Here is a 15,243-nt window from a genome sequence, read left to right on the forward strand (position 1 = left end):
AGAAGTATCTTCAATTTCAGCTGGAAACACATCAATTTCAGTACCGTGTGTTGCCTTTTGGCCTCGCATTAGCTCCCAGGGTCTTCACCAAATGTCTAGCGGTAATTCTTCCTAACTCTTATCCCTTACTTGTCCTGTCTGTCTGTCATAATTAGATTGTAAGCTTTATTGAGCAGGGACTGTCTCTCCATGTTCAAGTGTGAAGCGCTGCTTACATCCGGTAGCGCTATAGAAATGATAAGTAGTAGTAGGTAGTTGCAGCATCGCTACGCAGACTGAGAGTCCATGTGTTCCCATATCTCGACAATTGGCTGGTGAAGAGCACCTCTTCAGATGAAGCTCAGGAGCCCGTGCAAATGACTATTCAGGTGCTCAAGCTAATAGGGTTCATTTTAAACTACCCTAAGTCCCATCTTCACACTATCCAGTGATTGGAATTCATAGGAACGCTACTCGGTACACAGAAGGTTTGAGCCTACCTTCCAGAGATGAGAGCGGACACTCTTGCTGCACTCACTTCCATGATTCGAGACTCTCAGCAGGTCACAGCTCAGCAGATGTTGAGGTTATTGGGCCACATGGTTTCCACAGTGTATGTTACACCCATTACGTCTTCACATGAGATCATCCCAATGGACTTTGGCTTCTCAGTAGTATCAAGCCACGAGAAGCCTGGAAGATGTCTTCCAAGTGTCCCTAGAGCTTATACGCTCTCTTCAGTGGTGAACTATTAGATCCAATTTGACTCTTGGACTTCCATTCCAAATTCCTCAGCCACAAAAGGTGCTGACGATGGATGCATCTCTCCTAAGGTGTTTGGTCCACCCAGGAAACAGATTTTCAGGTCAATCTCCTGGAGATCCGAGCAATCTGGAACACTCTAAAGGCTTTCATAGATCGGCTGTCTCATCAAATTGTACTCATTCAAACAGACAATCAGTTTGCAATGTATAACACCAACAAGCAGGGGGGCACCGGATCATTCCCTTTGTGTCAGGGGCCGTCCGAATGTGGTATTGGGCTTTCCAGCATGGCATGTTCCTTGGAGCCACTTATCTGGTGGGCAAAAACAGACTGAGCAGGATAATGCAACCACACGAGTGGTCTCTCAATATTGGCATAGCCCGCAAGATCTTCTGAGAGTGGGGCACCCCCTTGGTGGATCTTTTTGCCACTCATATCAACCACAAAGTCACTCAGTTCTGTTGCAGACTTCAGGTCCACAACAGACTAGTGTCAGATGCCTTCCTTCTCAATTGGGGGAAAGGTCTTCTGTATGCGTATCTTCCCATACCCCTAGTGGGGAAAACTTTGTTGAAACTCAAGCAAGACTTTGGAACCATAATTCTGATCATGCTGTACTGGCCACAGCAGATATGGTTCCGTCTTCTTCTGGACTTTTCCTCTGAAGAACCTTGAAGATTTGAGTGTTTTTTGACCCTCATCACTCAGGACAAGGGGTCTCTTCTACATCCTAACCTCAAGTCTCTGGCTCTCACAGCATGGAAGTTGAATTTGCTTCCTTGGGTCTTTCGGAGGTTGTCTCCCGTGTCTTGCTGGCTTCAAGGAAAGACTCCACTAAGAGGTGCTATTCTTTCAAATGGAGGAGGTTTGCCATCTGGTGTGAGAGCAAGGCCTTAGATCTCCTTGCTTGTCCTTCACAGTCCCTGCTTGAATACCTTCTACACCTATCAGAGTCTGGTCTCAAGACCAACTCCGTAAGGGTTCACCTTAGTGCAATTAGTGCTTATCATCAGCATGTAGAAGGTAAGCCCATATTATTATTATTATTATTATTTGTTACATTTGTATCCCACATTTTTCCACCTATTTGCAGGCTCAATGTGGCTTACATAATACCGTAAAGGCTTTCGCCAAGTCCGGTAGAGAAACAAATACAAGGTGATAGTGTGGTCGGGTAAGGTACATGTGCTTCAGGTACAATGGGGGTTGAGAGGGGATAAGATTATATATTGTCCATTACGATCTTTGGTTTTGTTGTGTTGCAGGGTGTAGGTGTTTATGTTGTGTCGGTGAGATATGCCTTTTTGAACAGGTTGGTTTTTAGTGATTTCCTGAAGTTTAGGTGGGCGTAGGTTGTTTTCACATCTTTTGGCAATGCGTTCCATTGTTGGGTGCTTATATAGAAGAAGCTGGATGCACAGCTTGCTTTGTATTTAAGGCCTTTGCAGTTTGGGTAGTGGAGGTTTAGGTATGTTCGAGATGATCTGGTTATGTTTCTGCTTGGTAGGTCTATGAGGTTTGTCATGTATCCTGGGGCTTGGCCGTAGATAATTTTGTGGACCAGGGTGCATATTTTGAAGGTAATACGTTCTTTGATTGGAAGCCAATGCAGTTTTTCTTGGAGGGGTTTGGCACTTTCGAATCACGATTTGCCAAATATCAGCCTGGCTGCTGTGTTTTGAGCGGTCTGGAGTTTCTTTGTGAGTTATTCTTTGCATCCCGCATAAATTCCTTTGCAGTAATCTGCATGGCTTGTATTAGGTTGTGAAATATTTCCCTCGGGAAGAAAGGTTTTACGCGTTTAAGTTTCCACTTTGAGTGGAACATATCTGGACAGCCTTTAGTTGTTCGCTTCATGAGAGGTTTGCTTTTGTCAAAGCCCCCTATTAAAACTCCACCAGTGTCATGGGATCTCAACGTTTTTCTCGCCTAGTTGATGAAAGCTCCTTTCAAACCACTGAATTCCTGCCATCTGAAGTACTTAATCTGGAAGGTCGTTTTCTTGGTGGCTGTAACTTCAGCTTGTAGAGTCCGAGAGCTTCAGGCCTTAGTGATGGATACACTTTACACTAAGTTTCATCACAAGAGAGTAGTCCTCCGCACTCACCCTAAGTTCCTACCAAAAGTGGTGTCGGATTTCAGTCTGATCCTGTCAATTGTCTTGACAATATTCTTTCCCCAACCTCATGCTCATCCTGGCGAAAGCACCTTGCACACCTTGGATTGCAAGAGAGCATTGGCCTACTTCTTAGAACAGACCAGGCCCCACAGACAGTCCACCCAACTTTTTGTTTCTTTTGATCCCAACAGGATGGGGGTCGCCATTGGGAAATGCACCATTTCTAATTGGCTGGCAGATTGCATTTCCTTCACTTATACCCAGGCTGGGCTGGCCCTAGAGGGTCATGTCATGGCTCATAATGTCAGAGCCATGGCTGCATCGGCAGCCCACTTGAGGTCAGCCTCCGTTGAAGAAATTTGCAAGGCTGCAACATGGTCTTCAGGCCACACATTCACATCATACTACTGCCATAAGCAGGATACCCGACGTGACAGTCGGTTTGGCCAGACAGTGTTGCAGAATCTGTTTGGGGTCTAGAATCCAACTCCACCCTCCTAGGCCCATTTTATTCTGTTCCAGGTTGTACTCTCATTCAGATTGTGTAGAGTTTCAGATTAATCTGCGTTATGTCCTTGCCGTTGCAAGGCCCAATTGATCAATGTTTTATTTTTGGTGAGCCTGGATGCTAGGGATTCCTCGTTTGTGAGAATTAATAAACTTGCTTGTCCTTGAACAAAGCTAAGGTACTTACCTGTAGCAGGTGTTCTCCATGGACAGCAGGCTTTATATTCTCACAATCCCTCCCACCTCCCCTTGGAGTTCTCTCCTTTGTTATTATTTTTTTTTTTGTATTATTGCTATAGTATTAAACTGAGGAGACTGCGTTCTCGTGGCAGGCGGGAAGGCATGAGTGCATGCACGATGGCTTGTCTCATGCTCCACAAAGCTCTACTTATACTCATTATAAGTCCTGGACCCCAGATGATGTGGGTTGGCGTCACCCACTTGTGAGAATATAAAGCCTGCTGTCCTCGGAGAACACCTGCTACAGTTAAGTACCTTAGCTTTATCTCCACCACTTCCACCAGGAAGCATCCACCACATCTATCCTTCAGCCTGACATTCACCATTCTATCCTTGAAAAAGTATTTCCTGATGTTACTCCAAAGTCCACTACCCTGCGTCCTCAAATCATGTCCTCTAGTTTTACTGCATCCACATCTGTGGAAAAAGAGTTGTCTATTAATATCTTTCAAGTATTAAAACATCAATGTCATATCTCCCCCTTCTTTCCCCAAGGGCAGGGTTCCTTAACTCAGTCCTTGGGAGACACCCAGCCGGTCAAGTTTTCAGGATATCCACAATGAATATGCATGAGATCAAATTGCAGTCATATTCATTGTACTGGCTGGGTATATCCCAAAGACTGGATTGAAAATCCCTCCTGTAGGGTACACATATTCAGGTCCTCAAGTCTCTTCTCGTATGCCTTTTGGGCAAACCCTGTACCATTTTTGTCACCATCCTTTGGACCATTTCAAGTCTTATGTCCTTGTAACAATAGTAAAATCACCAAATGGTGGCATAAAAGAACACAATTAGAACAATGAGCTAAACTTAAATTCTAGTAATAATAATATTGTCTCCATATCTGCTTTGTTGTTGATATTATTATTATACATAGCACATAAGACTAACAAAGATTTGTTTGGTATCACTGGAGAATTCAAGCTTCATCCAGAAGCTTTAGGAATTATCCAGGTATCTTCGTAAAATGTAGCTTGAACCCAACAAAACTGTTTTCTGTAAGTTTGCTGTTCTCAAATCTGAAATTTCAAGGTTTTGTAGACATTTGTCCAGCCTAAGGCTCCCATGACAATAGGGATAACCCGACATGGCTTGTTCCAGAGTTTTGCCATTTCTGTTGTCAGGTCTTGATACTTTGTTATTTTTTCCAATTCTTCGTCTTTAATTTTTGTGTCTGCTGGTATCGTAATGTTGATGAAAATCACTGTGCTGTTTTCACTTACTATGTTATTGGGTATGTTATGTTCCAAATGTCAGTCTGTTTGAATTTGAAAGTCCCATAAAATATTGACTTTTTCATTTTCCATGACTTTTTGTACGCAGTGGTTAACTGTAAAATTGTACTTTTTACATGAGCGCCAGTGGATCATCGTGGCTACCCTGTCATGACATTGTTTGAAGTCAATTTGGGCAATCCTATTCCAGCCACTGAGCATGTGGTCAATAGTTTCATCTTTATCATTACAGCCTATAACTACTATTAGCTTATTTACCGTATTTTTCGGACCATAAGACGCACCTAGGTTTTCCTCCCAAATTTGGAGGGAAAATAAAGTGCATCTTATAGTCCGAAAAATAATTACAGGTCCCCCTCCCTGTTCCAGGCACCCTCCCTCCGTTACAGGCATCTCCCTCCGTTACAGGCACCACCTTCCCTCCGTTACAGGCACCTCCCTCCGTTACAGGCTCCCTCCCTCCCTCCGTTACAGGCACCTCCCTCCCTCCGTTACAGGCTCCCTCCCTCCCTCCGTTACAGGCATCTCCCTCCGTTACAGGCTCCCTCCCTCCCTCCGTTACAGGCACCTCCCTCCCTCCGTTACAGGCTCCCTCCCTCCCTCCGTTACAGGCACCTCCCTCCCTCCGTTACAGGCTCCCTCCCTCCCTCCCTCCGTTACAGGCATCTCCCTCCGTTACAGGCTCCCTCCCTCCCTCCGTTACAGGCTCCCTCCCTCCCTCCGTTACAGGCCCCTCCCTCCCTCCGTTACAGGCTCCCTCCCTCCCTCCGTTACAGGCATCTCCCTCCGTTACAGGCTCCCTCCCTCCCTCCGTTACAGGCACCTCCCTCCCTCCGTTACAGGCACCTCCCTCCCTCCGTTACAGGCTCCCTCCCTCCCTCCCTCCGTTACAGGCATCTCCCTCCGTTACAGGCTCCCTCCCTCCCTCCGTTACAGGCTCCCTCCCTCCCTCCGTTACAGGCACCTCCCTCCCTCCGTTACAGGCTCCCTCCCTCCCTCCGTTACAGGCATCTCCCTCCGTTACAGGCTCCCTCCCTCCCTCTGTTACAGGCTCCCTCCCTCCCTCCGTTGGAATTTTAAAACTCCTCATCTCGTCGGTGTGACTCGAAGTAGCAGTAGCGCTTCAGCGCCCACAAGGGCGGGACCAGAGAGCTGAGAGAGAGAAGGCTGGCTGAGTGAAGAGCGACATGCACGCTGAAGCGCTGCTGCTACCGCAAGTCACACCGACGAGGTGAGGAGTTTTAAAATTCCAACGCAGGGAGAGAGGGGTGCCTGTAACGGAGGGAGGGAGGCTACATTCGGACTATAAGACGCACCCCCCACCCCCCATTTTCCTCCCAAATTTGGGAGGAAAAAAGTGCGTCTTATAGTCCGAAAAATACGGTATTTATTAGGATTTACCATCTTTTTGAAGGAATTCACTCAAGGCGGTGTACAGTAAGAATAAATCAAACATGAGCAATAGACAATTACAGCAGTAAAAATATTCAAATAAGAATACAAAGTATGACCTAGTACACTGCTTACAATGTCAACACCAATACGCAATAAAACATTTTAATAGACAGCGGAAGGTATAAGCCAAGATGGAACATATAGATAGGTAGGAGAGTAAGAGGAGTTAGAAAGTAAGGCAACTAATTTAAAGAAAGGTGCACATGAGGTCAGAGAGATGGTTAAATATTATCTCAGCTAGGATAGGAGTGGATAAACATGTCACTCCTTGTGTGTGTGAGTGAGAGTAACAAGTTAGTTACTTCTTGCATTAAAGGCCTGGTTGAAGCAGGGGCGTAGCCAGACCTCACGGTGGGAGGGGGCCAGAGCTCGAGGTTGGGAGCACATTTTGAGTGCCGCCCTGCCATCCCTCGCCTTGCCTCCTCGCCCCCCCCCCCCCCCCCCCCGCCGCCTCGCTCTGTCCCCCCCCCAAAGCCTCGCCTCGCCCCTCACAAGCAGATACCTTTGCTGGTGGGGGTCCCCAACCCCCGCCAGCTGAAGCCTTTTTCAGCGTGGTCTCCGGCGCAGCTGCGTTCGCTGCCTGCCCCCTGCTCTTCTTCCTTCTTGCTCCTCCTGTGCACGCTGACGCTAGAAAAAAGAGCAGGGGGCAGGCAGCAAACGCAGCTGCGCCGGAGACCGATGAGCGTCAGCATGCACAAGAGGAACAAGAAAGAAGAGCAGGGGGCAGGCAGCGAACGTGGCTGCGCCGGAGACCGATGAGCGTCAGCGTGCACAAGAGGAACAAGAAAGAAGAGCAGGGGGCAGGCAGCGAACGTGGCTGCGCCGGAGACCGATGAGCGTCAGCGTGCACAAGAGGAACAAGAAAGAAGAGCAGGGGGCAGGCAGCGAACGTGGCTGAGCCGGAGACCGTGCTGAAGAAAGCTTCGGCTGGTGGGGGTTGGGGACCCCCGCCAGCAAAACCAGGGGCCCGGATGAAATTTGCAGGGGCCCAGGCCCCTGTGGCCCCCTGTAACTACGCCCCTGGTTTGAAGAGCCAAGCTTTCACCTGCTTCCTGAAGTAGAGATAGTCCTGTGTTAAGCGCAGCCTTTCAGGGAGTGCATTCCAGTTGAAATATGTTGAATGTTTGCTTTCATGCAGTTAGTTTGTCATGCTTGTTCCTGAGCTGCAAAAATCAATCCTTCTGTCTCCGTTTTATGGAACCCATCCACAGCCATTTCCAGTTCCTGGCATTCTCCACGGTATTCTCAATTTCCTTAAGATATTGTCCATTTAAGGCCTTGCCTTTCCAGTTAGTCACACATGTTTCCAGCTGTTCATTTCTGTACTCAGTTTTTTTGTTTCTTGTCACCTTTTTGATGTTTTCTCTGGAAACTTCGATTAACATTTTCTCACCGCTGGCTCTGATGTAGTCATTCAGCCCTTGTTTTTCCTCTACAACAGTCCATCTAACTTGGAGCAAACCTCATCCACCAATTTTTCGTGATCAGTGTTACTTCATAGGTGCAAAGCATTGATGTATTGTCACCAGCTTTCAAGTTTTTCAGTCCAGATTATCCGGTTCCTGCTTTGTATCTAACTACTGGAATGACCTTACTAGTATTCTCACCATTAACCTTGATTTTCTGGACTCTCTTTAGGTATTCAATTTATTTATTTAAGTATCCAATCAATTAAGATAACTCATCTATTATAGCTACCTTAATCACTCCTCTCCTTCTTCTTTCTATCCTTATCTAACCTCTGCACAATATTAAATGTATATGTCACCTTGCAATGACAATGTTATCAAAACTCTGTAAGCCACATTGAGCCTGCAAATAGGTGGGATAATGTGGGATACAAATGCAATAAATAATATTCTTAGTTTGTCTTATTTTTAAGTGCTCAATTTGTACATAGGGCTTTGATGTACTCCTCACCCTTCCAGTCCCATATGTGATGAATCTCTGCAGCAGGATAGTACCCCCTCCCCCTCCCCAGTTCCTTATGTGTCAGTAACACAGCCTGAGAGATTCGAGGTCTCTGACCCCTCCAAATAAATTGGGACAGCAATTTCCGCCAATGATGTATTATTTTGAAGGGGGTAGGAATGAGCAAGGCCTGAAACAAATGTAGGAGTCTAGGGAGTACATTCATCTTCAGTATGGAAATTCATCCCAGCCATGATTGGGTACCTCTATTCCATTCCCTGAGGTCAGCCTGAACTTGTCTCAATGATGGGGTGTAATTAACCTGAAATAAATTGTCCAGTTTACGAATAACCTTGACCCCTAGGTACTTAAGATGATTAGAGACACATCTAAAGGGAAAATTCTTAGTTTGCTCAAATTCAGAGCGACCCAGGGAGATGTTAAGAGCCTTAGTCTTATCTTGAGCTTGAAAGCCTCAAACTATCCCATTGGCCTTCATCTGTTGTAAAAGGACTAGTATGGAAAGACGAGGTTTGCAAAAGCAAAGGTATCACGTCATCCATAAATAATGAGATTTTGTGAATATTGTGGCCTATAGGAACCTCTTTGATATCAGGGTCTTCCCTTATACATTGTGCAAATGGTTCCATAGCTAAAGCAAATAATAAAGGGGAGGGGGACAACCCTGTCTAGTACCTCTTTCCAAATCAAAGCTGGATGTATAACCCCCATTGATTTTAATACAAACCTTATGGTTATTGTATAAAGCATTCAGCCACAAGCAGACGTCCTCATCCACACTGAACTTCCTCAAAACAGTGAACATAAAGAGCCAATGGAATGAGCAAGGCCTGAAACAAATGTAGGAGTCTAGGGAGTACATTCATCTTCAGTATGGAAATTCATCCCAGCCATGATTGGGTACCTCTATTCCATTCCCTGAGGTCAGCCTGAACTTGTCTCAATGATGGGGTGTAATTAACCTGAAATAAATTGTCCAGTTTACGAATAACCTTGACCCCTAGGTACTTAAGATGATTAGACACACATTTAAAGGGAAAATTCTTAGTTTGCTCAAATTCAGAGGGACCCAGGGAGATGTTAAGAGCCTTAGTCTTATCTTGAGCTTGAAAGCCTCAAACTATCCCATTGGCCTTCATCTGTTGTAAAAGGACTAGTATGGAAAGACGAGGTTTGCAAAAGCAAAGGTATCACGTCATCCATAAATAATGAGATTTTGTGAATATTGTGGCCTATAGGAACCTCTTTGATATCAGGGTCTTCCCTTATACATTGTGCAAATGGTTCCATAGCTAAAGCAAATAATAAAGGGGAGGGGGACAACCCTGTCTAGTACCTCTTTCCAAATCAAAGCTGGATGTATAACCCCCATTGATTTTAATACAAACCTTATGGTTATTGTATAAAGCATTCAGCCACAAGCAGACGTCCTCATCCACACTGAACTTCCTCAAAACAGTGAACATAAAGAGCCAATGGAATGAGCAAGGCCTGAAACAAATGTAGGAGTCTAGGGAGTACATTCATCTTCAGTATGGAAATTCATCCCAGCCATGATTGGGTACCTCTATTCCATTCCCTGAGGTCAGCCTGAACTTGTCTCAATGATGGGGTGTAATTAACCTGAAATAAATTGTCCAGTTTACGAATAACCTTGACCCCTAGGTACTTAAGATGATTAGAGACACATTTAAAGGGAAAATTCTTAGTTTGCTCAAATTCAGAGGGGCTCAGGGAGATGTTAAGAGCCTTAGTCTTATCTTGAGCTTGAAAGCCTCAAACTATCCCATTGGCCTTCATCTGTTGTAAAAGGACTAGTATGGAAAGACGAGGTTTGCAAAAGCAAAGGTATCACGTCATCCATAAATAATGAGATTTTGTGAATATTGTGGCCTATAGGAACCTCTTTGATATCAGGGTCTTCCCTTATACATTGTGCAAATGGTTCCATAGCTAAAGCAAATAATAAAGGGGAGGGGGACAACCCTGTCTAGTACCTCTTTCCAAATCAAAGCTGGATGTATAACCCCCATTGATTTTAATACAAACCTTATGGTTATTGTATAAAGCATTCAGCCACAAGCAGACGTCCTCATCCACACTGAACTTCCTCAAAACAGTGAACATAAAGAGCCAATGTACATGGTTGAACGCCTTCTCAGCGTCAATTGCCACCGACACAGCTGGGAGCTTGTACTTCTGCATCACCCAGTTAATCTGCAGGATACTATTACTACTACTACTTAACATTTCTAGAGCGCTACTAGGGTTACGCAGCTGTCTTGCTCAGTCCCGATCAGACCGTGAGACCTAAGTAGCCTGGAAGTGGTCCCTCATTACAGGAGTTACAAACATCGGGAGAGTTTTCTCTGACGCCGATTCCTTTGCTGGAGGAAACCCCGGACGAGGTGTTTCACCCTGGGGAAGAGCAAGTAAATCCAGGCCTGGAACAGCAGCTTCTGCGGCATGAAGCTGGCCTTGAAGAAAAAAGAAGGTGGGAAAAAGTCCGGGTGCCTTGGTTTCAATGCTGCAGAGGCCTAAGGTGGTAACTATGGATATTTTATGGGACACAATGCAGACTCTCAATCAATCTGTTCAGCATTTGTCTTTAATTTTTGGTGCGCAGTTCTCCGATGTTGTTAGAACTTCTTTGGAACATACAAGCTAAGACGATGGAATTCATGGAGAAGAAGATCAGTGACTTGCAGGATTCATATGGCTCTTTGGCCAAAGATAAACTTGATCTCCACAGGAAATGGGAATACTTGGAAACCCAGGTTAGGAGGAATACCCTCCGTTTTATAAATGTCCTTAAATCGCCTTTAGTGGCACTCTGGACTTGGTTCGGAAATATATGACTGACATTTTGAAGTTGCCACCAGAGATCTATTTTCACACACTGCCTCCATTGTATGCAATTAGATCTCATGCATTTTCACTGCACAAAATATGGGTAAATAAATTTCAATATAGTTCTAACATACAATCAATGTGATATATTACCACGACTTTGAATTATCTCACAATTATTTATTATATATTGCAAAGTGTATTAAATCTGTTAAATCTGAAATCACATCGTTATAGAGCTGAATACAGACATCTCAACTACCTAAACAAATTTCAGTAATACAGATACACCTTATGACCCACATAGCCCCCACACCATACTAATCAAGGGATTAGAAAAAGTCTGATCAAACAGTGATGTACTTATCCCAACGATGTTCCAAACAGTCTGTCTTGAAAAGTCCACGTTAACTCACACCACGATACCAAGACGTTATGATCAAATGTCCAAACACTGCTCCATGGTTATTATATGGATTAGCTAAATCAGGCTTTGCAGAACACAATAATTCCAAAATCCCAGGTGTAGTCAAGTGCCTCGCTGATCTACTTGACGGTGAAGTAAGCAGGCATATTCACTCGATAGTTACCAAAGACCTTTGTGAAAACGCTTGGCTCTGGGGTATGATGTCTAGTCTTGCTGGAGATTTTGTTTGGTAAAAGAATAGCTATACCAATATTGTTGCAGAATGAACGAAACTGCAGCACACGCTACCAGTTAGAAGGGAAGCCTGCTTTGTGGGTCTGGATAAGTTTAATGAGTGTCTTGGATAAGACAGGAAAAGTACGGTTATGAAGGAATAGTGAATTCACTTCATAACGCAAGGGGTGGAAGCAAAACCAAGTTCAAATGACCAGCCCAAACAGAAGATAAGAACATCGAAAAACTTTATTGGTACCAAGGACCCTACGCGGTCTGTGTTTCAGCAACAAAGCCTTCCTCAGGGGTCAAATGCTTGGGAGTACAATGGCGCCGTAGAGGGCGTAAAAAGCCTGTATAAAACAAACAACCTGAGCCAGGGCCGCCGAGAGACTGGGCTGGGCCTGGGAAAAGGCTGCCCCCGGGGCCCCGCCCTCGCCGCCCCACCCCACCCCTGAGGTCACCGCTGCAGCTCCACCACCACCACCCCCCCCCCCCCCCCCGAGGTTGCCACCGCCGCTCCCCCCCCCCCCTCCGTCCGCCACCAGGACGTCAGAAACAGAAGGAAGCCTTTTGCGGGAAGAAGAGGACCTCGGCTGGCGGGGGTTGGTGGCAGGAGGGGGGGTTGAGAGGGTCGTCGGCAGGGGGGGGGGGGTCAAAGTTGGTGATGGGGGGGCGGCAATGGCGGGGTGGGGTCGGCAATGGCAGGAGGGTCGGCTGCGGCGGCAGAGGGGCTAAAATGTGCCCCCTCACCTCTGGCTCTGGACCCCCCTCCCGCCGAAGTCTGGCTACACCCCTGGTAAAAGGACCCCTTAATCTGTCTCTTTTTCCATCGTAAATCCCTATGTTGATATTTTCCTTGTCTCCTGTAGCCTTAATTTACTTGTCTTTGATCTTCCCAGTTATCAAATTGTGTTATATTATCCTTATCACACTTTGGGCTAGATTCTATATATGGTGCTAAAAAAAAAAAACGGGGTTCTATAAACCGAGCTTAAAGTTAGGCCTGGTTTATAGAATAGCACTTATACCCAGGGGTCATGTATAAATGTAGGCGCCGCCATTTGCACCAACAAAGACGTGATGCAAATGCCTGCACCTAAATTTACGCACAGAGCCCCCCACATTCCATAACTCAAAACCATGACCTTGACCCTCCCATTTTCGCACCACCTTTTTTGGGCTGTGTGTAAAATTTAGGCGCGTAAGTTCTAATTCAATCTAATTAATGCCAATAAAAAGCCAATTATGGGCACTAATTGGCTCATTATGTAATTAAATTGAGAGCAAGTTGGGCGCACGCCCAAATTTGCACTCGCAATTTTTAAAGAATTTGGGAGGTTATGCTTTCAGGTTCTCAATCTGTATTCGCCTGCCAAACATTAATGTGAGTACTCTAGTATTGAAAATAAATTTCTTTTCTATTGGCAGATAACAGCCGTTTGCCGAGAAGCTGCACTTCAGGCGCTTCAAGAAAACATAGAAGCCAACTGCATTCTGAGAAGACACTTTGAGCATGCTTTATCCATTGTGACACCAAGGATTCCAGAGTCGCTAAACCAGTTTTATGCAGCTTACCAGCAGTGTAGTGGTGTTCATGCTCTATGAAACGTACGTGGGCAGGCAAAGACACGTGAACAGTGTATGTAGCATGGACTGAATATGAACACACGGAGGAGGAGAGAGATCAAGCTTAGCAAACTCTTCCTCCAATCCAGAACAGCTCCACATTTACTAATGAAATGACCCCAGCGGGCAAAGCTATGGTAAATTCCCACTCTGGAAAAGAGGCTTGAGCTGAAAGGTACTGGCCAACTCGCAGCCCTGAGCGTCGAGTCCTTGTAACCATGGGCAAGTCGCATTCTCGGTGCCTCGATTTATCCAACTGTCCTTGGTCCATAGTAGCAATAGCATGGTTCCACATCCCCTTTAGAGCCTACCGGACAGCACACGTGTCAAATGTGCACTGCTAAACCACTTGCACATTTCTAAGACGTTGACCTGTAGAGCAGACTTGTCCAACCTTGTTCTATCGGGGGCCACATTTTATAATTTGCACCGTTGTATTTCATTGCATGTTTCATATGACGGTGCATCATCCCAACTTTCACCCAGTATCACTCTTGCTCATGTAACCCCCCCCCCCACCACCACCACCACCAAGCTTCACCCAGTTTCTTTCACTAATGTACCCTCCCCCCCAGGGGCGTAGCCAGACAACAGATTTTGGGTGGGCCCAGGCAAGAAGTGGGTGGGCACCAAGTATTCTCCCCCCTCCCCCACCACAAAAAAAAATCTCAGCTGGCGAGAAAATGCTTCTTTCCACCTTGGCAGTCTGCAGCAGGCATGCGCTGAAAACTGAGCATGCGCAGGCGCCGGTATCGTGAAGAGCAGCATTTGCATTAGCATCAGGGGGAAGTCTTCAGCCGGCAGAGCTTGGGATCCCCAGTAGCTACCGCTAAACATGTGCTACTGTTGGGTGGGCCTGAGCCATAAATGGGTGGGCCCTTGCCCACCCAGGCCCACCTGTGGCTACGCCACTGCTCCCCCCCAGCCTCCACTCAATTTAGTTTCCCTCACCTAGCTTCGGCTGCAGAAGAAAACAGTGGGATTCCTGCTTCCCCATCATGACTTGGCTCCCTGCAAGCTTGAGCCACAGAGAGCAAAGTTGCGGCAGAGAAGCAGGAATCCCTGCTTAAGCACCACAAGGATTTTTAAGCTTCTAAGGGCCTGAAAAAAGCACTTGGTGGGCTGGGTTCTGTTGGACAAGCCTGCTGTAGAGCAAACTGGCATCTAGTTTTAATTTAAGACATATAGACCCAAATAATTATTACTGAAGGGGAGAAGAGCAGAAGCTATTGATTTCCATCTTGTAAAGAGGAGACACACTATTTTATTTCGAGGACCACTACCCAACTCCCCTTACTAAAAATCCAGTTTCTCTATTACACTGCCTTTCGGGCTCAAAATTAGTAATTGGTTTATGGCAGTCTAGAATTTCTACGCAATGCACATCTACAGGGTCTCGCTTTGGCAGCCAGGATCATAGCGACAGTCCCAACATGTCAAGGATGCCTGGAACCTTCCTTTGCATTCATAGCAATGGTGACAAAATTCAGAATTCTCATCCAACTGGATCGATTTTGTAGTTCAAAAGATATATGTAGACTGCGGGGATGAGCAAAAAGGAGCCCCCTTTAAGGGTTTCTGCAATATTAACTCTTTCCACTAATGAGAGAGGGACAAGTGTGCTTAATTTGCATCTAACTTCATTTGTCCGTTAAGCCTGGCTTTTCTTTTTCATGTTTTTCTAAAAATAAAGGAAATGTATTTTTGAGTCTGGTTTAACTGGTGTTCTTTATGGGCTGTTTTCCAAACTTTTATACCAGTCATGGGTTGAAAGTCGTTATTTATACTCTGCAAACCTGAGGGAGGATGATACCTGAAGCTCAAGCTAGACCAGTGTTGTTCAAAGTACTTAAGTAAAAGTAAAGTAAAATTACAATGAAGAACACATA

At 45.7% G+C, this 15,243-nt stretch overlaps 1 protein-coding gene across 1 annotated transcript in view; it reads left to right on the forward strand.

Annotated features, from left to right (window-relative positions):
• Nucleotides 1-13,967, forward strand: part of SPATA5 (spermatogenesis associated 5) — a 488,555-nt gene extending 474,588 nt beyond the window's left edge. The window contains 1 exon segment of the mRNA XM_030191768.1: nt 13,157-13,967. Within this exon segment, the coding sequence (XP_030047628.1) occupies nt 13,157-13,333 (177 nt within the window). The 3' untranslated portion in view covers nt 13,334-13,967.
• Nucleotides 13,968-15,243: the final 1,276 nt, after the last annotated feature.

This window comes from Microcaecilia unicolor, chromosome 2 (assembly GCF_901765095.1).
Source record: "Microcaecilia unicolor chromosome 2, aMicUni1.1, whole genome shotgun sequence".
Taxonomy (NCBI): Eukaryota; Metazoa; Chordata; class Amphibia; order Gymnophiona; family Siphonopidae; genus Microcaecilia; species Microcaecilia unicolor.